The sequence below is a fragment of the Pararge aegeria genome, chromosome 21 (assembly GCF_905163445.1).
Source record: "Pararge aegeria chromosome 21, ilParAegt1.1, whole genome shotgun sequence".
In the NCBI taxonomy this organism is placed as follows: Eukaryota; Metazoa; Arthropoda; class Insecta; order Lepidoptera; family Nymphalidae; genus Pararge; species Pararge aegeria.
Genome location: NC_053200.1, coordinates 7,199,653 through 7,225,381, shown reverse-complemented (window position 1 = coordinate 7,225,381; position 25,729 = coordinate 7,199,653). Strand labels below are relative to the sequence as shown.

Sequence of the window (25,729 nt, the reverse complement as noted above, 5' to 3'; positions counted from 1 at the left end):
AAAATTAAGCTTAATTTGCTATACTCCGCGAAAAGCAGGAGAATCTGTGTGGTGTAATTTATAATTTCTTCAATCCATATACTCCACACCAAACAGATCCTCGGCAATATACCCTCTACGCACGTTTCGCTCCGAAACCGTAGCATCCTCAGGAGATGTTGATTTTACAATGAATAATTGTTAAGTGAAGTGTTCTATCCAATATCCAACAAATAGCACTCTATAATTCTCTAAATGAATTTTCAAAATATCTTCAACGCACACCATTTGACCTCACAGTTACATTATAAGTATTGATTAAGGTGTCTTTATGGAAGAGTGAGGTTAAGAGCATGACTAGATCCAAAAAGGAGTGTAATATTTTTAAGGTGGCTCGTCTTTACATGTAGGGTGATAACAAGCCATGGCCGAAGCCTCCAACAAGACCAGACCAGTGAAAATTGAGAAATTTTAAATACCAAATTGTCTTCGGGAATCGAACCCGAGCCCTGCCACTCTTAAGAACACTGCGCTAGGGAAGTGGTGCTGACAATTCTTGGCCTGACCCGGAAATCAAATGCAGGATCTCTGAATCCGTAGCGACACCTTTGTCCAACCAACCAACGAGTCAGTTTTACTACACTATTCACAGTAGTTGTCAAGTCTCGAGAAAGTAATTACCACCAAGTAACATTTAGTCATATTTCTTTTCTTCGCTGTAGTCTTAGAGTGGCGACTCGAGTGAGAGTTTTTGTCAACTGTGGCTGTTGTGGAAAACACAAGCGAGCTCGAAAAAATAATTTGAAAAATTGCATCATAGTCTGTAAATACAGGGAAATATTTTTTTAACTGTGCACAACAACAAGCTGCAAAACTGCAATGTTGCAGTTGCAATTTTGCAGTTTGCTACAGTTCAAATGCAGTTAATACTGTTGTATACGGATGCAATGCAATTTTGCTGTTGCATTTTATGTTTTCTAACTGTACGTATATTGTTTCACAACATATTTAGTATTACGTACTAAGTTGTAAAACAATATGCGTACCGTACGAAGGTACTTTATTTTATTCAGAGAAAAGGCTCGACGCATACAACTCTGTTCAGGGAAAGGGAGTGGAGCTCACGCTTATTCCTCGATGGATCTATAGACCTACCTATTAGTATTGGTACTGGTTACTATTACTCAGGTCAATCCCGAACATAAGCAGAGTATAATATAGAATAGAATAGATAGATAGAATTATTTAGAGCGTTGTTACTATAATTAACAACGCTCTAAATAATTCTATCCTATGGGATAGTAGAGTAGGATCCGTCTCCAGCAGTGGGACATTATAAAGGCTGTAATTTAAAGTGCCTCTAGAACTGTTAATAACTCTAAAACATTATTATTCCTTACCTTGTACTACGCGTCGAGTACATTTTCTTAGTGTAAATCAAGCATGTTATTTGATACTCCGTTTATATATAAATTGAGTGCAAAAAATAAATATAAAGGTCCACGTACCTGTTACACCAGGAAGGACGATTTTGTTTGTTTTGTTGTGTCTGTGCAGAGTATCATCAGCGGAATTACAACTAATACGTATAAATAATAATACTTTATAATGATCCAAAAACGATTGAAAAAACACCGCGTTAAGCGAAGGCCACGTCGCCTTTACGTTTTTCAAGTATGCGTCCAATGAGTAACCAATTACGAGACACGCTTCGTTTGTTGGTCGCACGCTGGACGCAATTTTGAACGCCGCTATGGACGCAGCTTGGACGCTGCGGTTAGACCTTGCCTTTACTGGTTTTGTTAACAAACTAACCAGATTTATTAATTTTAAAGATAGAACATTAGTTAAAGATTTACTATCGTCGCGACGTCTTTACTATCGAAAGTATCATACCCACCAAATAACGTAATTAAACATCGTGTAAGTAAAATTTATTTAATATTTGTTCGGTTGTAGTTTGTAGGTGTAAGATTGTTATATGTACCAAACTAAAATATATGCAATTTCTTAATATAGATTATACTTTTTATGCTGGCCCAGTACCCCTTAGCAAATAACCTTGATTCAATGGTTAAAAAGGGACTCTATTACTAAAACTCTGCCGTCCGTCCGTCTGTCTGTCCACCTGCCTCCAGGTTTTATCTCATGAACCCATGATCTCTCTTTGTCTGTTGCATGGGAGCGCCCTTAAATAAATATTTAAGGGAAATCAGAGCTTTTTATTCGTCATATGTTAGATAAGTAGGTACATAAGTATAGGTCTTTTAAAAAAAACTTTAAAGTTACAGCTGACTCAAGATAACGAATTTTATATGCTATAGTTAAAACTGTAGCAGCTAGTCGAATTTGATTCTCTTATAATAGGCACACCGTACCAAGAACTATTCATATCCTAAGTAATCCTTTACATTATTCTTTTGTTGTCTGATAGCTGTCCAGTTTGCCGGATACCCGTGTTGTGTGATTCATTTCTTATTTTTCCATAAACACTAGTACTAATCAGCGTTGAGCCTATACGCAGAGGTGTTTATTCAAGGCATGCGCACGCGCAATCCTGGAGGGGCAGGAAGTCAGCCGCTTCGCTGAATCGCACGACCGCGTCAACCGACATACGACACTTAACAACGCATTCTGATCAACCATTAGCAATAAATATTTGCATTCTTTTTATCATCCTCAGCCTATTAATGTACTGCACTGCTATGTATAGCCAATCTCTTTTATAGGAGAGTGGGATTTAGAGCTTTGAACCACCACGCTGCTAAAATACTGGTAGGTGGGGCTGAGCGATTATTACCACATAATCATCATCATTATCCACCCATAACCAATTCATCATATCCTCACGTTCTCTGACACTTGTCTCCTCGAATGAGAACAGTCTAGGCCAGTCCAGTTAAAGCAAGTGTTATTTAATTCCTTGAAACGCACATAGCTAAAAAGTTAGATGTTCATCACGGAGATCGAACTCGGTCCCCCGAAATTGAAGCCGAGGTCCTATCCGCTAAGCTATCACCGCTTCGTACCTACTACATGTTAGGTGATAGGCCTGGTACTGAATTTCTTTGACGGATATAGTTGGTTATAATTTAAGCAGTAGTTACGGCCTGTCAAACCGTAATCCAAGTTAGTAAAGGTTGGGCTAAGGTCTCCTCGATAGACCTGGTACTGAATTTCCTTGACGGATATAGTTGGTTATACTTTAAGTAGTAATTACGGCCTGTCAAACCTTATTCCAAGTTCGTAATGTCTCGGCTATAAGAGAGGAGACCTTTAGACCGAGCGCAACTTTGGGCTGTTAAGAGACTGAAGATAATTACTTTCATAATCCTACAAAGTGATGAGTAGAATGAAGCAAAGGGTTTTTTTATTCAAATAGGTATAAAAATAACCCTGCCTATCGTTACTGCATATTTTTAGAATATTTGTCCTCGCTTAAAGCACTCATTGCATGCGGGTGCGATTAAAGACCAATTCACCCGCAGATTACGTTAATTTCTTGTTATCAGTGAATTATTAACAAAAATAAATCTACAGATTTATTTTTGTTAATGAATAATATTATGAATATCGAAGAAGATGAATAATATTTGACGACTTTCTTAACGTTCACATAGGACGCCTGCGATTCACAAGAAATATCAAATTAATGTTTCTTTATGATAAAATATATAAATATAGTAGTAGTGATATACGGATTTATTGGCTATACATTAACAGCCTATTTGTCTTAAATAATACCTACAGTGAAAGTATGTATATAATAAAACGTTGACTTCAATATATAGGTATCACACTAATTTATGTGTTTTTAATCTACAGACTCTTACAAATTATGCCTTCTCCTTTAAAGTGATATTTTTCTGTGAAGTTATCTCCATTTCCTTCGAGGTCTGCAAGTAATAATAAAAAAGGTCGAGGTTATTTGAAAAAGGCGCTTGGAGCCTTATAAAGACGTCAAAGCGGATCAGGCAACTGGTTCAAGTCAACCAAGAGGTGATGCGCTGAATGTGCCACTAACGGCTTCCTAAAGCCTACATTTCCAGGTAAAGATGTGTTGCTGACATCTGCCATAAAAACTGCGCCGTATTAATCTTTAGTTCACCGTCTGTACAACGAAAGGTGAGATATAATTCAGGTCATAAAACCGTTATTTTTAGATACTTATGAACTAGCCAAAGTCTTATACAGTATTGGCTTTCTGGCGGAAGGCTTCGACCGTGGCTAGCTCCACCCTACCGAAAAAGACGTGCCCCCTAGCTATTTAGCTTTCCGGTATGACGCCGCGTAGAAACCCATTAGGAGTATGGTTTTAAATAACGTCTATACCGTTAATAGGTTAGCCCACTACCATCTTAGACAACTGGTAGTGAAAAAAAAAAAAGGCGTTCTACTTTTTTAGTTACAAAACCCTTAAAATATATTGTTAGTGAGAATTAAGCTACAACGTGTTTTTCAGATATGATTCTTTGCGGTCATGTGTAAAATGTTTGCTAGCCTAGAATAATTTTATTTGTCCAAGTTAGACTTGCACAAAATAGATTCCGTACCAGTTAAACCCATTTAATTAACATACCCAAAAAATATGTTTCTTTAAACGGAAATTTAAATTTTTCATTTGTATCTACTTAATTCAATAATTTTAACTCTTTAGTTATTTAGGCTCATGATATACAGCCCGCTCACGGACAAACGGACAGTAGAGGCTGAGTAACAGGTTCCCGTTCGCCCCCTGTATAGGAAACCGTAAAACAAATGTTACCTTTGCACCTATTTAAAATTCCCATTAATTTTTAGACAACAGTGAGTTTTTTTAAGACAAATCTTATTTATTTATACCTATCAGAAGCTGGCAATCAGTAAAGCTATTTATGTAATTATGTCGTATCTATTATCTGTCTTACTTAAATGTATTGTTTGTATCATCTCTTGTATAACAATAACAGATTATTAATTACACCATTGTACATCAAATTAGATATAGTTTGAATTGTCTGTACTTATTTAACTTTGTTTACATAAAGTATAGCATCGGTTACGTAAAATAGTAAAAACTAAATTTATTTTATCGACGGACGACGGCCTTTCACACAACATTCTCTCACTCAGAATTAAATGTAAACAAACAGCTGCCCGAATGTATCTGAATTGATTCCATGTGAGTTTAGGGTATATACAACGATATCAGTTTTTTGCTCAATCCAAAAAAAAAAAATATGATTCGAGTTATTGGGCTAATTTAAAATTACGGCCATCAGAGGGCTCACTACCATCGTTTAAAACAATATTATATTGCAGGTGTGTGTGTATAGTTAACGTTTTGTTTGAAAATTATGGTAATCCCTATTTTGTTACGTTAATGTGTCTAAATCCATACTTAATACTATTATAAGCTAAACAGTTTGTTCGGTTGAACGCGCTAAACTCAGGAAGTAGTGGTACGAGTAAAAAAATCTTGTATCAGTCCATCTATCGATGCGGGCTATAGGCTATATTATAACGGATAATCAATAGTAGCGCAAAATCAATAAAAATGTTGCAAAAACGGAAAAAATTCCGTAAACGCTTAAAGTTACCCAAAAATATTTACGACGGAATTTTTCCCCGCAAAAGAACTAAAAATGTCTGAAACAGCAGCCTGTAAATAAATAAACAAAAAAACAGTGAACACATCGCCATCAAGCATCAAAGTAAGCGAAGCTTAGGTATATTATGGATACGAACTTACGAAGATGACTGATTTATAATATACAAATTAGCTTAGGTATGTTATGGGTACGAAGATGACTGATTTGTGGTATACAAATAAATGCCCATACACAAACATTTTCCAGTTGTGGTAATCGAACCCACAGCCTTGGACTCAGAAAGCAGGCGCTGTCCACTGCGACAATCGGACGTCTATCGTTTAAGGATAACTTTTGTCCGCGTTTATTACGGTTTTTGACAAATCCCTTGAACATCTGTTGTTTTCCTGGGATAAAAAGTAGCCGTACATGTTACTCTCCGTCCTTTAAACTAACTCTGCGAAACATCAAATTGATTGACTGCTTAGTTAAGGAACAAATAAATCAAGCTATAATAGTAAGCCGTTTCTTTAGCTATCTATACAAACGAGTTGACGCGGTCATTGGCTCGTTGCGTAAGGCACACGTTCACGTGCTAGGGCGGATGATCTTCAAGTCCACTGATAAGTAGGGTTCTAGGGCCCTCAAGTTTGATTTGAGAGAGAGCAGCGGCCGAGATTGCGCGCAATTAAGGTCACTGCAGACGATGTGTCGCGTACGAACGTTGCCCCTGTTCACACCGACTAGACAAACTGCATCTTCGTTATCACCTCACTAGATTTACACGCAATCGTCCGAATTCCGAATCTACAGCATAGCTAACTATTTAAATCAAGCTCGTAATTAAAAGAAAAAAAGAGTGTCGAACACGGCTCGAAATGGCTCCGTAAAGCAGGTTTATTCAATAATACTAGCGGTACTCTGCCACGCTTCGCTATGGCTCGCTTTGATATAACATCTCATTCTTGTGTGAAATTAGGAGGAATAAAATTATGTACAAATACCCTGGCCTACCGATTGGCGCAGCGGGCAGCGATCTTAGTTTATGAGCTCAAGGCTGTGGATTCGATCCCCATAACTGGAAAGTGTTTGTCAGTGTCTGTGTGTGTTTTTAAAAGAGTTCATTCGTCCATTTTTGGATTACTTCATCTAATCTTAGCTTAAATCATTCAAAGAACCAGAGGATCTAAAAGAACCTCACTTCAGTGTTTTACTGGTATTACCTTTACGCTATAAATAAGTTACTTTGGTATTTCTCTTTATATTGCAATAGATAAATTAATAGTAATTTCATTTACATAATTTAATTAACAGGTATGTAAGCTGTGTTGTATCAACAGCATTAGGTAAATAAATGGTTCTCGAATTTCATTTCGTTACCCCGGTTTATGGAAAACTGATCATTGATAAAATTAACGTACGTGTTTATTATTAAACGTTGATCATTTCCAAATAATTAGCAAAATGATGGAAAAGCAGGCTTTCGACCCGTGTTATTTTGGCGATTTTACTACTTTAAATATATATATATATATATATTTATCTTAGTGTTCTAATATATATGAATTAATTCCGATAATTATATTTGCATTTAATAAATAGTGCAACTGTGTGTTGTTGTCCCATTTGCATTTGATAAAAATCTTAATATGAACAACATTGGAGAAAAGAGATGAAACTCCTGAACAGTTAATAGAGAAAAGTTTATATGATTGTTGATGTCGGTACAAAAAGTATATATTTACTAATAGGTATCCATTGTTTTAATTAGCTCTTCAGTAACCGGGGGTGAAGTCTTTAATTAGCTCTTGAAGTCTTACAAAGTAATAATCCGGTCGTCTTTGGATCCGCCCCGTCGTCGCCATGCAATTGATAGCTTCCCACCACATGAGGTAAATGCAGCGACAAAACCAGCATCGACCGATTTTACACCGTCTAGCGATAAAAAGGGTTATTCGAGATTGATAGATTAGTAAATTTATACCAATATAATATTTTTTGTTTGCCAAACGCTTAATAACGTATTAAAAAGCTAAAATTTTAAGGCTGGTCAATTTCTACGACTACTTATGTGTTCTGTTGATTTGATCAGCTTCTCATAAACTGGGAATTAATTCTTAATTAGCTCTTGAAGTCTTACAAGTAATAATCCGGTCGGCACATGGATCCGCCCCGTCGCCACGCAAATGATAGCTTCCCTCCGCTAATGGTGTAAGTGCAGGGGAAAATTCGCATCGCACGCGCAGACGAACGATTAAGCACCGCTGGCGCCACTGATGTATTGCCCACTTTGAGTTACGGATATGTTTGCAGTAGAATTATGTTATCAATCTCTACACTACAGTGTTGGTTGTATCCAAAGATTGAAATCGTTAGAAACGCCCTCGCCTTGATTTCACATTTCGCTAAATATGTGAAATAAGTGAGCTTATTTTTCATTCATCATTTCTAAAAGTAGTAATGATGATATGATGGAAAAAATGATGATAAACGGAAAACCATTACCTCTAATTAGGAGCATGCTATATGAGGTGCCACCCTGTGTCCATTAACCTGAGGAGTAGGTGTTGAACCTCATGTTCATGTTATTACACCGGCAACTACGGTCTACAGATCTCAATGCAGGCTGTAGACATACGCATGGCGGTAGTTCTTCGCCGGGCGAGCTCTGTCACAAAAAGCTCTACTATCTTGTTATTTATTCAGCAGCTCACTTGTGTCTTCACCTAATAGATGAAATATGTAGAATACATTTTGTCTTTGATTGATCTTTGGAAATAGGTATTTGGTAGTTTCATGTCCAGCGGAACTCTAGTGCACGTTTGATGCTCTCTTAGTGGGGGGTCTATAAAGTTAGCATTTTTATTAATATAATATTCATTTTTGAATGGATTCTTTGTTTGTTAAAAAGCCTCCTTACATTTCCCAGAATAAAATGGTATTTATATCCATTAATGCAGTTTTGTCTCTGTGCCTCATTTTGTCGATATCGTTGTTATGGTTGAACCAAACATTGTTAGAAAATTTACAAACAAGCAGACAACTTTCTCATTTATGTATATTTAGCATTTTTATTAATAATATTTTTTTAATGGAATCTTTGTTTATTAAAAAGCCTCCTTACATTTCCCAGAATAAAATGGTATTTATATCCATTAATGCAGTTTTATCTCTGTGCCTCATTTTGTCAATATCGGTGTTATGGTTGAACCAAACATTGTTAGAAAATTTACAAACAAGCAGACAACTTTCTCATTCATATTTATCAGTATGAATAAGAATAATAAGTCGAATGTGCCAAACGTGGTAATTGATCTGTTTCAAATAATAATGCTAATAAATAACTTACCATTATTCATCTTGGAATGATATAAACTAATACCTATGAGAGAATAACATAATATTTGTTGAAATTTACAAGAAAACGTGATTGCAAAGTGGATGGAACGTGACTGGAAAAACAATAGGGCACAAATATTGACTTGTGCTAAAACATTGACTGATATAATAATAAGACTAAGATCTTTTTGTACTCTTATATGTTTTAGTTTTTATGTTAATAATAACTTTAGTTAAAGTTGTAACTCTATTTACTAATAATGCTATTTATTACATATTAGCGACCCGGATTTGCACGGGTGCAATGTAGATAGGTACTAAAGTGGGGTATTTGGGAGTGATTATTTATACAATTCCGTAGTACATAAATTTTATGTATTTGTAAGGTTAAAATATGTTTGTTACGACATCACATTACAAATCTATGAATTCCTTGGTTTTTCTCTACTATAATAGGTATACATGTTTACTACATTTAAACCTTCCTCTTAACTAACTAACCTTTCTGAAAACTGCATTAAAATCCCTTGCGTAATTTAAAATATCTAAGCGTATACACAGAGGGAGTGACTTTATTTAATACTACGTAAAGAAGATATTATAAAGTGCCAGATACACTGAGGGTTTCCATCATATGTAAGAAGATTATGTTTTATTATTTGTTTATATAAAATATATTACACTATTAAGTACTTCAACATGATTTTTTTTAGACGGCATAACTTTTATTTGTAAAGTTAACTTACTGTTTGGCCTAAGTTACTAAAATTTGTCTGATTGAAATTTTGATTATACCCCTAAGAAAACGTTAACGAAGGGAAATAAAAATTAAGAACAAGAAACCAGACGATTTGGTGTGATTGACATTTCAAGTACATCGTTAGTCGTTTTACTATTACCGACTTGGGCAGTAGCGTGCATACTGGATATGCACAGGGTATATATGCACTGAGCGGGTATATTATATAAAGTGTTAAAATCTCCAGCACGAGTTATAAAAAACTTAGGGATAGGCTTCTTAATAGTTATGAAAAGACTACCCTTAATTTTTTATAACTTGTACTGAAGATTTTCTTCATTTTATATCATCTGCATACGCCACTGGACTTAGGGTATTTATTGTTGCTTATTTTTTTAATGATATCGGCGATGAGATTTGTACATAATTGTCTTTACTTTCACGTACGACCCTAGTGGCGCCGACGTCTGTACAACCTACGATTATTTTTAGATTAGAAATGGGCTCAACCGCTTTACGTAATTGAACAAGTCGCATACGCGGCAAGATCCTGAGTGTTCGCTTCTAAATATAGCCACAGAGGTGGTGTGCAATTATACCTTATTATCGCATGTTTCCAGTGGAAGGCAAGCCGCTTCTTGCCACAGTTATTAGTTGTTGCATTTTCTTTAGAAAGTGTCCAGATGTGACGAAACTGAAATGAGCATGTTGAGCTGTTTACAGAATGACCGGAGAGCAATTTCCCCTGCATTGACGACTTTGTAATGTCGCGTGCGTGCCGTAGGTAACTCCTAGACAACATTCAATGACCCGCATTGTAAACTCCTGGAAATTGGGTCAAACCCTCTGCGCTTAGCTGCAGTGCAACTCAACATATAATTTTCTTGTTAAATTTATTTTTTTACGATGCTAAGTAAGCGCGATCTACTCTGATGCTAACCTGCCGACCGATTCGGTGAATTCACCAACAAGTTGCCAACTGGGCGTCTTCATACAAAAAGAAGAATTTGGCAGCGATAGTTGACCATCGCAATTATATCTAGGTCTAGCAACTGTCTGAACGGTTGCGAAATACTGGTGAGCTGGAATGGAAATGACTTTTTATTTAACCTTTAACCCTATTCGGTATGAACCACTTCGGTTCGACGGTTACTGTTTAATTAAAAAAAAAAACGATTGTCTGTAAATTCGGTTTACTGACGATAGTTAAACGTGACAACGTCATAAGAGAATACTGATGGAATTTCAAAAGAAAATTTAAATTTTATTTGTTTGATAGATATTTTGTATGGATATAGAAAGTACATAGATTGAAATCACAATTGAATTGATCAAGTTACATTTATTTAAACGCATGAATACAATTATGTAAATTTTTTTTACAATGTACATAGTTTCTATCATCATCGTTGCTATAAACAATTGACACCACATTCACTTTTCACTGCACTTCATACTTGAGGAAAACATGTAAATGTATTATTGTATAGCAGCTGTCCACGCGGACGCATCGCTTACTCAAGTAAGAGAGAGACAGATGTCGAACGCTGCCGAGCGCGGAGGCCGATTGTGCCTCTTTGTCGCTCGTTCCGCGCTCTCGCTTGCACTTCAAGTCTTAAATGGAACGCCTCAGAGCGAGGTAACGCCGCATGTTGTCATGTTTTTTCATTCGTGCAGCCAGCTCCATCGAATTATAAGACGTTGTCACGTCAATAAAACAATAAATTTCAGGTAGTTTTAAAAATTTAAATTTTTAATCGCTAAAGTAATGAAATAAACACATTATGAATTTTGTTTGGTGATATTTTAGATCGTATAGATCAAAGGAGCTGCAAATTAAATACCTACGGATAAAAGTCTCCGTATATATAATCGTAACGGCTAAGCACATAGGATACCTAAGAAGAATATATGTAAAATGATTAAGCGTAATACCTAATGATAAGACTTGAGACGATTTAGAAAACCTTTTGTATTACGGGGCTAAAAAGTATCCTTGATACAATATCAAATCAATGATGCAAGGCTCTATTGAAATTTGAGTCAAAGTCAGTTTTTGCCATGTATTGGTAAAAGTTTTCCTGTTTTTTTAAAAGTATTTAAGATATCCTTTGTAATGTACATCTTCATAAAACAAGCTTGCCGTGTGCAAAATTTACGGCAGGATTATTCTAGCTTTTGAACCGTTCATACGTAACACCAGCACGCAAACAATGAAATAAATAAACGAACTGATACACTTTCGCGTTAATAATATTCATGTTGGATTTTAAAAGATGGCACCAAACCACCCACCACGCATCAAAACGCCCGCGCCCATGTCACGGTCGATTTTGTATAGACCAGCGCCAAGACCGTGAAAACGACTTGACACACATTTTATCTGGTACAGACTGGATGGCTGAAGTGCCTGCAAGTGATGGCACTTTCAATTATCACTGCACTGTGGCAAGCGCCCACGTTAAATTGATATTAATCATTTTTAACTGCAGCTCTTTTTCACTATGACATTTAACGAATACTTTCTCTTATTCCCAATTTTTTGTTTTGTATGTAAGTATCATATCTACAATCTCCATTGCGGCTGTCATTCAGCACATTTTCGCTGTCTTATTACTACGTACACAAACTAATCCTAATTACAAATTCAAATAATATCTGACATTGCATTGCAAATTAATAGCCTATCAGTAAGCCATATGTGATATTTGTTGGCAGCTACATAATGTAATAAAAACCCAGCAATTGGCCCGCGCTGATCAGATCCTGGTACCGCCAGTCTCCCAAAGCGGAGGAGTGATGTAAAAGGCTTTCAGTTAATCACGAGCTTGTATGTTTCCGTTGACCCAGTTATGATTAGAAACCTCCGCAGTGAAAATGATATTTTTTTTGCGAGCTGCCAATTTTATTGGTAATGAACCGACGCATACACGAGATGCGAATGCGACATCCGTAAGTGAGAGTTTTGCAGCCGAAACTGGTATGTGTGTACCGCGAAACGATCGTGTGTAATTAACTATTTTTTGTTAGATATTGACACCTCCGCTCTTGTAACAAATACACGCTTCAATTATAATTATTAGTTGTAATCTCAAGTGCATGTTTTAATCAAATTAAGTTTTAAGCAAACGTGATAAAACCAAACTACTAACATGTAAATTTTATTTTTACCTTCAGTTTCTAAAGTATTACAGACAATATTTTTTATGCTGAATTGAAATTTCAATTATTGATGCATAGATCCGTGGAAGTAATTTGTAAAGTCGAAGGATTACTTGTATATAATTTAATAGTTTAATTACTACTACGCCCAATTTCTACCGCTAGATATTTTAAAAGCTTTCAAGCGCGTTGAGTTCTTCGTCTTCATGATAAGTTCTTCATCTTCATGATAAATGCCTGAAAAAATTATGTAACATATATTTTAGAATAGTTCACTTGTACTGCTTTGGATATGTGTCACAAATCCCATGATATTTAAAAGAGGTGCCTCTGCTTCGCCCCAAACCATCAAGCGTTTACTTCGACTCCCACCAAAGAAATCTTCAAAGCATTTAAACTTCAAAGCATTTACGTTGCCGCTCTGTTTCTATAAACCTGAGGTTTAGATGTTAAGCCTAATGTGCATTGCATTACATCGGCAACCACGTCCTTCAAACTGCAACATAGCATTGCAACAATGCTGCTTTGCGGCAGAAATAAGCCTTGTCGTAGTACTTCCCCGAACGTGGTGTCACAAAAATCCTTACTACTAATAAGAAGTCTGATGATATTCGAAACAGGCGCCTCCGCTTCGCCCTGAAACACCCAGCGTACTTGTTACACTAAAATTAGATCGCGCTCAGAATGATGGTCCTAATCGCGCACGCTTCCAGCGCTTACATTGCATCGCATCGGAGGAAACGCCTTGCGCGAGCTAGGTCGTTCATCGACCCGCGCTACTCCGCGGTTAGCGATTGTTTATACACCTCCATTATCCAAACAATGTTTTGCTACTTCGTGACATTCCTTTGTAATCATTTTGAAATGTAGGTTAAGGCTCCTCTTTCATGAAATCTTTTTGAACGTATTGTTTTCGCTCTCTTTGGTTTGGTATTACCTTATCCTTTGCCTTCTCAATACTGATTTTCTCTTATTTCTGCAACTGTGTGATCCCTAATAAGAATTAAATGTGGTACCTATTTGTCACTGAGGCGGTTTTGTAAGATTTTTTAACTTTTGGAAATAATAATATTATGACATTATGTTATTGCCAAAGTCTGCGGGCTCATTCCGGTGAATTAATTGATTCAATAGTACAAAAATCTCAAATTTTAATGTTGAGTGAAACTCGGTTGCCCGATAATGGGTCTATAAGTATTCCAAATTTAATTATGTTTATTACGTCCTTTTCGTTAATTTTGTAAAAATACGTTTTTGTGATATCTAAATAAACTTTATATAACTAGATAGTGCGTTATAATAAAACTATCAATGAATTAAATACCTTTTTTTTCTCTATTGCTAGTGTAGTTTTTTTGTACAAACGAAGAATAAGGTGAAAGATAAAATTTTTGGAAAGATTTTTATCTAGCTACGCGAAACAAGTATAACTTCTAACGCGTGTACATAAGTACACACACGTTTTTTTCATACAAAGAGATTAAAGTTAATATTATTTATATAAAATTATTTATCCATCACTGTCGCTGCCCAAGTGACTATTTGAAATTAATAAAAGTAGACCAGCTTGTTAAGTAAATTTCTAAATTCTTTAAGCATTAAAAGCGGCCAAGGAACGCTCTAAATTGGATGGCATTAAACAAATTTCTCTAAATTATACCAAAATACTCATTAATAACACTAATAGATAACAGGTAAACAATTAAGTTTGTTAAATTACAATAATTAAAAAATTGCCGGAGCCGGTTTTTTTGTTAATAAATGGACTGTTTGAAGAACAAATCAACACTTGAATAAGCTAAGTATCCGTTTATTTCCTTCATGTTACCGCTAATCATTTCCACATCATAGTAAATAAATAAATTGTATTCATGTAGATCAGGAGCTTTATTCGATATTAAATCTCATATCATCTTCTTCTTTATTAACTATATTTCACTTTAAATCTAAACCTCACATTTTTCATATTAATATCTATAAATCAAGCAGGATTATAATTACCTGTAAACCATCACAACGCTACGTAACTAAGAATTCTGCCCCATCAATACAAAACAAAATAAACTGACGCATTCCCTATTCTATAGCCTATTTTATGAAGCGTTTGGGTGCAACAAACTATTCATTAGCGTTTTATTCTTAGAACGGATAGCCTTGGTTGTGTTCAATAATTGTCTATTTTCTCTATCTTCTAAAGGCTCTAGCAAGATATACTTTGTTTAGTTTAGTGGAGACATTTTGTGCTTTTTAGTCGTGTTTTAAAGCTTCAGACGGGAGAATGCGGAGCGCAGGACATACGCAGGCGCCGTCCAGTCGCGCCGCAACTTTCTACGCTCGCGTCTATAACACTCTTAAACCGTAATCTGCGGATTGACGTACTTCGAGAACGTTACGACAGGCAAATTAAATTGCACATTACGTTGCTAATAATTTCCAATTCGCAATTTTATTGGAATCCACTACGGCCCGATATTTCGAAGGGCTTTGTTGGAGATCAGACAAAGCTTGCGATGCTGCGAATGTCAAAGTGAAAGGTTCGCGACTACGTTTTGTAGACATGCGAAGCAAATACGATGACTGTTAATATAGTGTGAACAATTGTTTTAATCCATATTTAAATTCTAAGTCCAGTTTTGCAAAAAAATAAATAGGTACGTAATCTCTAAAATCATGATGAGCTAAATGCATAGTTTGAAAGATTTTATTTAAATTTTAGGATAGTTTTCACTCAATACGGCAAAATTATCTGCGCTTTGCAGGTTCATAAAATCTTAATTAATGTTATTAATTTTCCTTATCTTGTCGTCAGGCTATGCCTGGAAAATCCTGAACACAAGAAAACGAGCTACACCACGCTGTTTCCCAAGTATTTTAGAATTTATGATCTGAGTAATGAGTTGTGCTTTTAATAGTCGATAGTAATTATTATTACTTGTGGCCAATAATAATTATTGTTGATTTACAGCTTTAAGACTACCAATGTTTTCAATCGTCATAAAATGGTCTGATTCACTCGTTTCAATACTACTGCAATAACTCTGGAGAAAGTACATGAAATTTCATTGATTCCATTAACAATCATGCGAAAATGCTTAAAATGTCTTTGACATCAATGAAAAAGTGATAGGCAAAAGAAGCTTGTAATACTTATTTCCTTGTACATGATTGTTCCAATTCTCGTGCTAAAATGGATAATGTAAACATTACTTATGTATTTTTTGCGAGGAGTCATATTTTGCGTATACAACATTGATCTGTTGTATGTAGTCATTACACAAAAGAGATATATTATATTTGTGTTATTGTATTGTTTTATTAAAAACCAAATATCATGGTACCAATACTCTACTTAAGCTCTACAATTATTAAGATTTTTTTATCTACAGAACAGAAAAAGAACAGAACTACATTATTAAATGCTTACGCACATTAAATGAACTATTTTATATGAAAATCTAAGTTCTTATTAATATCTGGAATTTACTTATCTCTGTGATTATATCATCTTCCGGAACAACACCTATGCGATGTATATGATCTATCTATTTATCTACATTTTATGAAACACCGACTGTATCTATCATTACATAACATATCAAGTATTTTTTATACAAATGATCAATGTACGGATAACGGAACTCTAGCACGCGAATCAATTTATACTTCATCGGTTTTGAATATTATGAATGAATATAGGCGTCAGCGATCATCTGTTACAGAGTGGTCCAACAAGATTCAGTTTATGTAATACGCGGTTTGTAATGTATTCGCTAAATATTTGCTAAGACTTCATTAGCTCGCTAAATTCCTTAAAGCGTCAGATTCTCATCATTTGTTACTTTGTATATTAAATTGCCTTGTCTTTAATTACTCCTAAAAGCAATAAAGTAGGTATTAAGTTGACTAGATAAATGTGATAACTATGTAAGAATAAATGCCCACTCGTTATGCTCATACTCGTACATCAGTTGAAAAACCGACAAGGACGTCTTATTTCAGATACTTGAACTTTAGCTAAAGAAATGCAAAGTAAAAGAATGAGAAAAAGGTCTACGAAGTTGTAATAAGGAATTCAAATGCAAATAAAATAAACAGAAAAGATAGGGTATGAAATTGTTTAGACTAGGAATAGTAAGAATAACAATATCATCAGTCGCTATTAAGATAGGTTTTCCTAAGTAAACCTTTCTAATTCCAACTCTCATGCCCGTTTTCGCATACGACGAACAAGGCAATGCTAAATAAGTAACGCCTAATCTAAGGATATTCCTAGGAATACATCTACCTTTGACCAATAGTCACCGCCTAAAATTTGGTGAAATGTTTTTTGTCTATAGACTTATCCTATTTTTTTTTGTCTTTTGTATGTTCTTTATATCTACACAATCTCGCCTTTTCACCAGAAACCACTAATAATTTATTTCTTTAAGGTTTTGCTCGTTGGTTTCATCCTAAATTATCTTTTGATAAATTAATGTAGTCCAGTCGGGTGAAAGAGCAAACATTCCGTAACCTAAATTTATAAAAGAAACAAATACGGATGAGTACATACATATTGAAGCGTTTGAGTGAGACTAACCACAGTACCAACATTAATCCATACATGACGGAGCTGTATTAATAATTGAAAGTGATGTGTTAATATATAACGACAAAAAAAGCGAACGTCGTGAATCGGTCTTGCAGGCGCCACCTCCTGGCGCCAACGTTGCGCCGTTGACGGTTTCCACGAAATTACTGTGCTAGCACATCGAACCGACATGAATATGCACTGGCCACTCAGAGAATTACCTCTGCCACTGCCTAACAACAAATTTCCCCTGGAAATGTTTTGGCTAAAAATTAAGCTACCGATTCCTCCTAAGCCTTCTCTCGCTGTCTCCAGGCACCTAGAATTTGTTTGGAAAACTTAGTGTAACGTGTAACGATGGGATTTGAATTGCTGTAGGGCAAAAATCTGTAATGCGATGTTTATCATAAATAATTTACTATTATTTCTCTTTAATTGAGATAGTTACTTGAGTCCCTAGTCTTTTGCTGCACTCAAATCTCAAAACTAAATATTGATACATTAGAAAGTAGTGGCTTTTCACAATGTTCTTTTTGATAAAGATAGCGCCATAGATATTAGGATGCAACTGAATTTACCAATTGTCGGTCGGACAAAATAATATGGGGTCAAAAAAAATATCTGATGACAGAATTGAAAGATGGTAATAGGGTGTCCATAACAATTAACGTACGCGTAACCACATAGTGTTGGGTACCTTATAATTGTTCTCGAATCTCGATGATCATCAGAAGGTTGATTTAGGCTTCAAAAAGATTTTATATATTTAAAAATTATAGTTTCACTTGCTATTATTATTAATTTAATAGTTAAATAATTTATAACTTAAAGGCTCTCATCCTTTGTTAAGATTTTTTTATTAAATGTTTCCTCAAATTGGTGTTTAAGTATTTACCTGCGTTATAATTGTCAGAATAAAGGGGGAGGACCTTGTCAAAATTATTCGCAGAATCTTTTAAATTATTTGTGAAGGATAAATGACGTAAAGCTTACGAGTTTTCTAGGTATTTAGTTGTGAGTAAAAACAGTCAAATATTTACTTATTTTCGTAGCGCTAAATCTTCAATATTGGTAATTCATATATCTGACAAAATGTAAGGCAAACAATACAGTACATTCTCAATGTAATGAATATCAGCAGTAATAACCATCCATCTAATAGGCATCAGGACAGTAACAAAGAATCGCTAAAATATTGTATCTATCTAATGATATTCATGTATTATGAAAAACGTATTTTTAATTATATTCGAAGTGAGATTGGTATTTATTTTCAATAAATAAAACTGCAAAATCTAGCGATCATCAATCTAGCGATGCGACGCCATGACAGGGAAAACGCCGAATGCTAAATTAGGAGGCCACGTCTATATGAACATAATTTTGGACGTAATTGAAAGTAATTAGTGATGTCAAATTATCAGTTGCTAAGTTTTTGTTCTCAATACCAAAATCAATAATTTGAGAAACCAGTTGATGTTTTCGGATATAGCAGATACTTCCGAACATCATAGGGCAGTTTTTCATATAGTCCTCATGCCTATTAATGTCTAACTGATGTGCATGTTATAGTTAAGACCGTGAGTTCACGACCCTATGCTCCTTGTACGTGGTTGAACAGCATGACTACTGTGTCAATGCGAAATATATCTAAATATTGCGTTGATGTCTATCCAAGTATCCAAGAAAAATAAGTAGGTCATTGGCAACGAAAATTCCAATTTGTAATCGAATTTAAAATACGAGCAAGGTTGGTAGATTATACATAAAAATTCAGTCATTTTCAAGTTAATTAGGTAGCGTTTGATAAATAAGTAAAGAGCTCAATTGAAATCAGGTCGAAAAATAACATGTGAAACGGACACATTTTTGATTTATATTTCGATAAGAATCGAAATCGCTTCCGATGTATCTCCGTCAAACTGTCACGGTGGCTGTAAAGCTTAATCATAAAGACCTACAAAGCTTTAGGTGTTCTTCGGATTTCGCAGATAAATCAAATAATTTTACCCTATCAGATATTTTACCAATAATAATTAATAACATATACGACACACAAGTTTTTATACTGAAACATAGCCGTCCGCGAATTCATGTTAATAGTCATGTGTAAGAATAACTCTAGCAGAAATATATATACGTTTTCAAAATTTTAAGAAGTAGGCCACGTTATCGGGCCGCTGTTTGGGCTGACATTGGCATTGGAATTCAAAAAAATGTCAAGTTCAAAAGCTCTTTTACTGTAATGTTGGCAGGGGCTCAGGAAAACTGAGAAAAACGTGAAAATATGATGGCAGAACTGCTATTAAGCGCCGCTGGATGCAACCTCTCTCTCCCATAAGATAATGATTAAGAGCTTCGCTTAGCATGTGAGATTAACATGTGAGTTTTGGTTCCCTCCGTACCTTTTACCGTAACTATCTACACCCTTACGACTCTAACAAAGCGCATTACGTTTTCGTTTCTAATACGCACCGAAAGGATCTGGAATGGCCTTTCGGTTTTTTCTACCACCTATAATCAAGCGCGCTCCTTACGAGGCTGCATCATCGCTCATCACTGTAAAATTATCAAAAAATATTAATTTCAGGGTCATTTCGAACTTTAATTAAGTTTCATCACGTGATCTTGTATGTGTATTATATTATTATATCAATTTGTTATAAACATTGAATTTTTTATGAGCTAATATATACTTTGGATAATTTTTTCTAGACTGTATTCCGACTTGGATGAGCCATCGCTCATATTTTTAGGAGCGTGATCAAGGCTTAACACGTTTTTAAACTGTTTGACTATCCTAAAATGAAAATTGCGGCTGCCATGCGATGTCAGTATTAATATATAGGGTATTGTTTTTATTTACAATCATAAGCAGCAAGTTAGTTTTGTCCCGTAGGATGGGATCTATCGGGAAATAAATATTATAACCACTAAAATCGACAGATTTGTTTTTTATTATCAACCTTAATGTACAAACAAAACTGTTCTCTTTAAACTTACGTATAGAAATTAACACTTGAGATATTTTTTCCTGCTGCTTCGGTCTTACCGAAATTCCACTAAACAGAAAGCGGTTCTTCGAATCGGACGCTCGCTCGGATCTTGTTAGCACTCGTATGCAGCAACGTCAATAATATTACGCATTGTGTTCCAATGTTAACGGCCGTCTTTAATCCAACCTGCTTGTCACCCATTATTATGTTCTTGGACTTGACCTTTTTTATGAACCCTTCATTATAATTTGTTGATCTACGTAATTTTAATCATTTTGTACAAATATGTTCTTTCTGACTACTGCACTTACCTACCTGTCTTTAAGTTATACTACATTTCGGCGTAACTTCCCTATTAGCAAATCGTTTTGTAATATTAACATACGGTTTTCCCCAATTAGCTTACTTGCCGTAGAGGTGATGCAGTTTGATGTAATGTGACAAATATACTATTCTATGAACTCATTAAACGAAAACCTAATTTTCATTACAGGTTTACATAATTGTTGTTTAAGAAACCCGCCGTAAAAAACGAATGTGATGTTAATAACAGAACCAAAGAGAAGAGTTAAAAAATTTGAATAAATTTTGGCGTGCTTATTCTCAGGATATACGGCTCGGGGTTTAAGCCCTTTCGGGCCTAAAAGTCAATCACGCATTGCGTGCGACATTAAAAGTGTAGTCTTGATAATTGAAAGCTTACTGGAAGGGTATAGGTACTCCTACTAAATATAATATTATAAACGTGAAAGTTTGGATGTTTGTTGTCACGTAAAAACGGCTGAACGGATTTGGATGAAATTTGACATGCATGTAGCCTTTGACATAGAAAAGAACAAAGCCTACCTTTAATACCGATTCCTTAAGTAGTTCCCGAGGGAACATTGAAAATATACGTCTTCTAACGAGCTAAGTCGCGGGCAGACAGCTTTTAAATTCGGTGTGCCTATGCTATGGAAAATGACATTCTATACCCATCTCTCAAATAGTTCCCGTGGTACGATTAAAAGTTGTCCACGCAGACGAAGTCGCGGGCATAAGCTAGTTATGAATAAAAAATAGATATTCATAGATTTCATGATGAGTGGTTTACTACACATTTAATAAAATATATCAATAAAATTATCTTGCATAATCATCTTATATTAATATTTTCTCTTAATTTTCTATACATATATAATTACAGCATTATGTTCTCAAGTAAATACCCCCTAGTTTACTAGCAAATAGGTAAATTTATTTTGCTATAACCAGTTTGAAGAAATATACTATAGTGTTTTGACGTTAATGAAATCTCCCACCTATGTAATCTTTTCATACGTGATTTTAAACATGCGTACTTAATAGGCTTAAAGTGTACAATAATTTTTACTATCTGTTAGCGATTATTATCAGATAACATCTGATTACTAGTGATAACTAACCGGACCTAATAGTTTTACGTGCCCTTTGAAAAAGGACGAAAGTAGTAAGCCGCTTTTATGGCTTAAAGTGAAGTGCAACTAATCGATGCTTAAGCAAACTGCATCCATATAAATGCACTTAAAGTATTTCGAAAAAGACTGTAGGTTCTAAATTGACCAAAAAAAAGAATTCATTCAAGGTATTTGTTAAGATATTATGTGACGTGGAGTCTAGTCAAAATCAATAATAAAAATAACATAATATACAGAGATGACATTCCTTCTCACTGACCCACAACATAGGTTGATTAGTCGCTGTGTGGATAATTAATACCTGATTTGTCTGTCCTAGATACGGGACGCGCATCACAAAATGCGCCGGCGCCGATACTAACTGTTGATTGGCATTTGTGCATGTAATTGCGTTGAGCTTATACATTGTGTCCTTCAAGTTTAATTGCTAGTTATTATGAGCTTTGTCCGCCATTATGATCAAGCTATTGTGACTTTTTGTGCTGTGTAATATGAAGCTTTTGAATTGACTTTTAACTGATCGGCCTTACTTGATTTTATTTTAAGTTGCGTCTAAAAACGATGCCTCTTGGAATCCTAAAGCACTGAAGAGATGGCACTTCACATGGCAAGTTTACCCGCTATATATATGAAAAAAATATATAAACATCGGAGGAAACAAAACCAATGCAAGGATACTCTTGGAAGTTACATGTAGCTTCTGTTACCACTTCTTTTCCTATTCCACAATGGTATAAAAACGAGTAGAGTTACCTTACATCTCGATGTTTAAGACCACTTAGTTTAACCAATAGATTACTTTTACAATAACAATACGCTCTAACAGTACTTGTCAGGATGGTCAGAGATGAGGTTGGATAGCTTACGACGCGACGTACCGTTCAATAAACAGCTCACCTTTAATGAACCAACGAAACATATTCTGTTTGAAATATTTCATAGATTTAAAGCTATAAATTGTAATGAGCTATCGCTGACGATGAATGTAAATGTCTTGTAATCGTTGAGTTACAATAAACGATGTCCGCGGTAGACGAATGTTTTACTAATTTCAGTTCGCAGTCGTTGCGTCAGTAATGCGAATCTTGAATTGGTATGCCTGCATATTTTATGCTAATAATGAAATTTGTGGAAAACGTAACACTGTTAATTTTCTAGTGATCGTGTTACCATTTGTATAATATTAAAATAGTTAGCCTAGGAATGCCCAATTAGACAAAGTTTAATAAAATTTGAAATAAAAAATATATAATCATGGCCACATACTTAAAATATTTAGTAAAATGAACCGAAATATGTAATGTATATAACCTAATACAACTTTAAAACTATACAGGGTTATAGAGATTAATGAAAGATCGCATAATTGCCCAGTAATGGAATTGACAAATTCCTACGATAGTTAATTTAAAGATTAATAGGTCATTTATACCGTTACATAATTTACCAGAGTGCATCAGATAAAAATTTATGTATGATCATAAGAGATGGCTTTGGTGCGGCGGGGCGGTGCGGGCGGCGTCGCTGCGCGTGCGACTCTCACCGCCTTATCTCTCGCGACCTCCGCGCCGCTCGGACGCGTAGACTCGCCGCGCTACGCATCGCTTGCACCCACCGCGTCTGCGCTATGTCGCCCCATAGACGTCACACTTACGTGTTTAAAGTTTCATATTGTTTTTGTTTTAAGAAAGGCTGTAGCCCTGAAATGCGCCAGTGATTTTGAGTACCATTGTGATAGTTTATCGGACTGTTGTTGAATAGTGTTTTAATTTTATTAACTTGAGACAAGACGATGGTGTCAGAAGGGGCTTTGCCCGTTGTATGGTGTATGCGCGATAATCAACTTGTACCCCATCAAGTTTCTGGTGTTAAATTGCAAGGGGCCGTTACTGGAGCCCATATAGCTGCCGTTACAGACTTCTTACGTATGGTAGCGGGGACACCGATTATTTTACCACCTACGGCGGTGTCCGAAAGTTTAGAAAATGACATTAATAAAGAAAAAGAAACCATGACTAGACGACGCAAAATGTCAATGCAAGTGGAGGTTCCCTGTGTTTTCCTCTCTGAGAGTGCACTACAGATAGCAAAAAGCCGCCATAATTCCTTAGAAGAAAAGGTAATAATTGAAAATTCCAGTTCATCTAAAACGAAATATCCCGAATTAGATAGTCAATTTTGTATTAGCAAAACCAAAAATCCGAAAATTGAGGAACGATATGGAACAGAGAAAGACAATTACCCCCAAAGAATAACGAGAATAATCGAATTAAACGACTTTAATTCAGAAAGTATGAATGAACCCGAAAAAGAACCCTTGCAAAGGATAACTAGGATAATTGAATTTGAGAACGATAAATTTCCTTCACCTGTGGCATTAGAGGAAGATAATGAAATGACACAAAAAATTACTAGGATTATAGAATTTAATGAAGACAATTCAGTTTCTACCCTTACTAATAGTACCGAATATATTGAGGAGGAATCTCTATCCCAAAAATTAACTAGAATAATTGAACCTGCTAAAGAAAATAATTTTACCAGCATGGCTAAAATAATAGAAATGGAAAACGAAAGATCCAATGAAAGGAGAATATCCTTAATTAGCGAACGAGACATAGGTTGTGGGATAATTGAAAGTTGTAGCACAAATGTTGCTAGATCTAAGCCGGTACAAAGAGGCAGGTTTAGTGTGGACTCATCTTGCTCCGAAAACTCTTACGCTAACATAGAGACTATTAACAGTGCTCTTAAGAGTTTACAGGATGTAAGAAAAGAAGATACTACAGACTTTGTGTCAAATACTGAGTCATTTTCAAGTTGCAAACCGATAGTACGGTCGCGATTTCGAAGAAAAAAGACCTCTGTTTGTTCGATTGGCTCGTCGGACTGCGATGATGAAATAGACGTAATTTTTAAATCTAAACCAAAATCTAGTCAATGGGTCAGCTTGGATTGGATACCACCACAACCCAAAGAAGAGCCAGTGATTACTCAAGTCTGTGATAAAAATGATTTCATTTCAAAATGGATAGCCGAACAAAATGCTCAGGAATCGTGCATAGTTCATGAAGAGAGAAGAAGAAGCCTTCCTCCTAAATCAAATGAAGTATATTTACAAAATATGCGAAGGTTTAGTGACGGTTTGCAAATCTGTAAAGAGGATGCTGCTAGTGATTCCCCTGCAACAGTCAAATGGAAATGGCATGACATTGTTAAAAGGCATATTCAGTTATTAAAAAACGACAAAGGCTTCCGAAGACAAAGGAGTAGCTGGATACGCACAGCACGACGGCTCTCCGGAACAAACGAAAATAATAAAAGTACGGAGCCCCTGCCTCTAGACACATACATGAAGCTAAACACTATGCCGTAAGTTTTATATTTAATTTAAAGTACACACGAATACTAAACCACTGCCAATCTTGTATAGATTCGCTGGTGCGTATCAACACCGACATTACTGGCTACAGCGGTCTATTTAGTTTAAACATTACTTACTCAACGAGTCATTCGTACACGTATAAATGGGCCTGTTTACCACCTTTGTATTCACAATTCGATATAACCTACAACTAAATACTAGGCAGTAAGCTGCCAGCCACCGCTTAAAAGCAGTAGAATTATTTTAGGGACGTCAAGTTATACCATAAAGCTGTCATTTTATCGCAATTCTTATCTTACTAACATCGCTTAAAGCAGTATTGAATATTGATTTAAGCGATGTTAGTAAGCCCAAAGGATCTGATCACATAGCTCTGTATGTTTAAAATATATTTATTTTTATCGGGCTTCTATAAAAAAGAAAGAAAGTGATGGCTCCACACAACAATGCCAACGACACCCCATATTTTTTCTTGGGCACAACCTGGAATTCAGCTCAGCATTGTACTCATGTATCAGCATGTATGCGCCATGCATTGGGATCAATCGCTGCT

The 25,729-nt window shown here is 35.5% G+C and overlaps 1 protein-coding gene across 3 annotated transcripts in view; it reads left to right on the top strand.

Annotated features, from left to right (window-relative positions):
* The window catches only part of LOC120633528 (tyrosine-protein kinase Src42A), a 102,003-nt gene that overhangs the window by 15,346 nt on the left and 60,928 nt on the right, over positions 1 to 25,729 (top strand). For 2 of the 3 annotated variants that reach the window (XM_039903759.1, XM_039903760.1), the window contains exon 1: positions 23,498 to 25,163. The exons of the other annotated variant lie outside the window; for it this stretch is intronic. In XM_039903759.1, coding sequence (XP_039759693.1) covers positions 23,584 to 25,163 — 1,580 coding nt within the window. In that variant the 5' untranslated portion in view covers positions 23,498 to 23,583. Of the gene's footprint in view, positions 1 to 23,497; positions 25,164 to 25,729 lie in introns of those variants that run through there. 3 annotated transcript variants of the gene reach the window in all.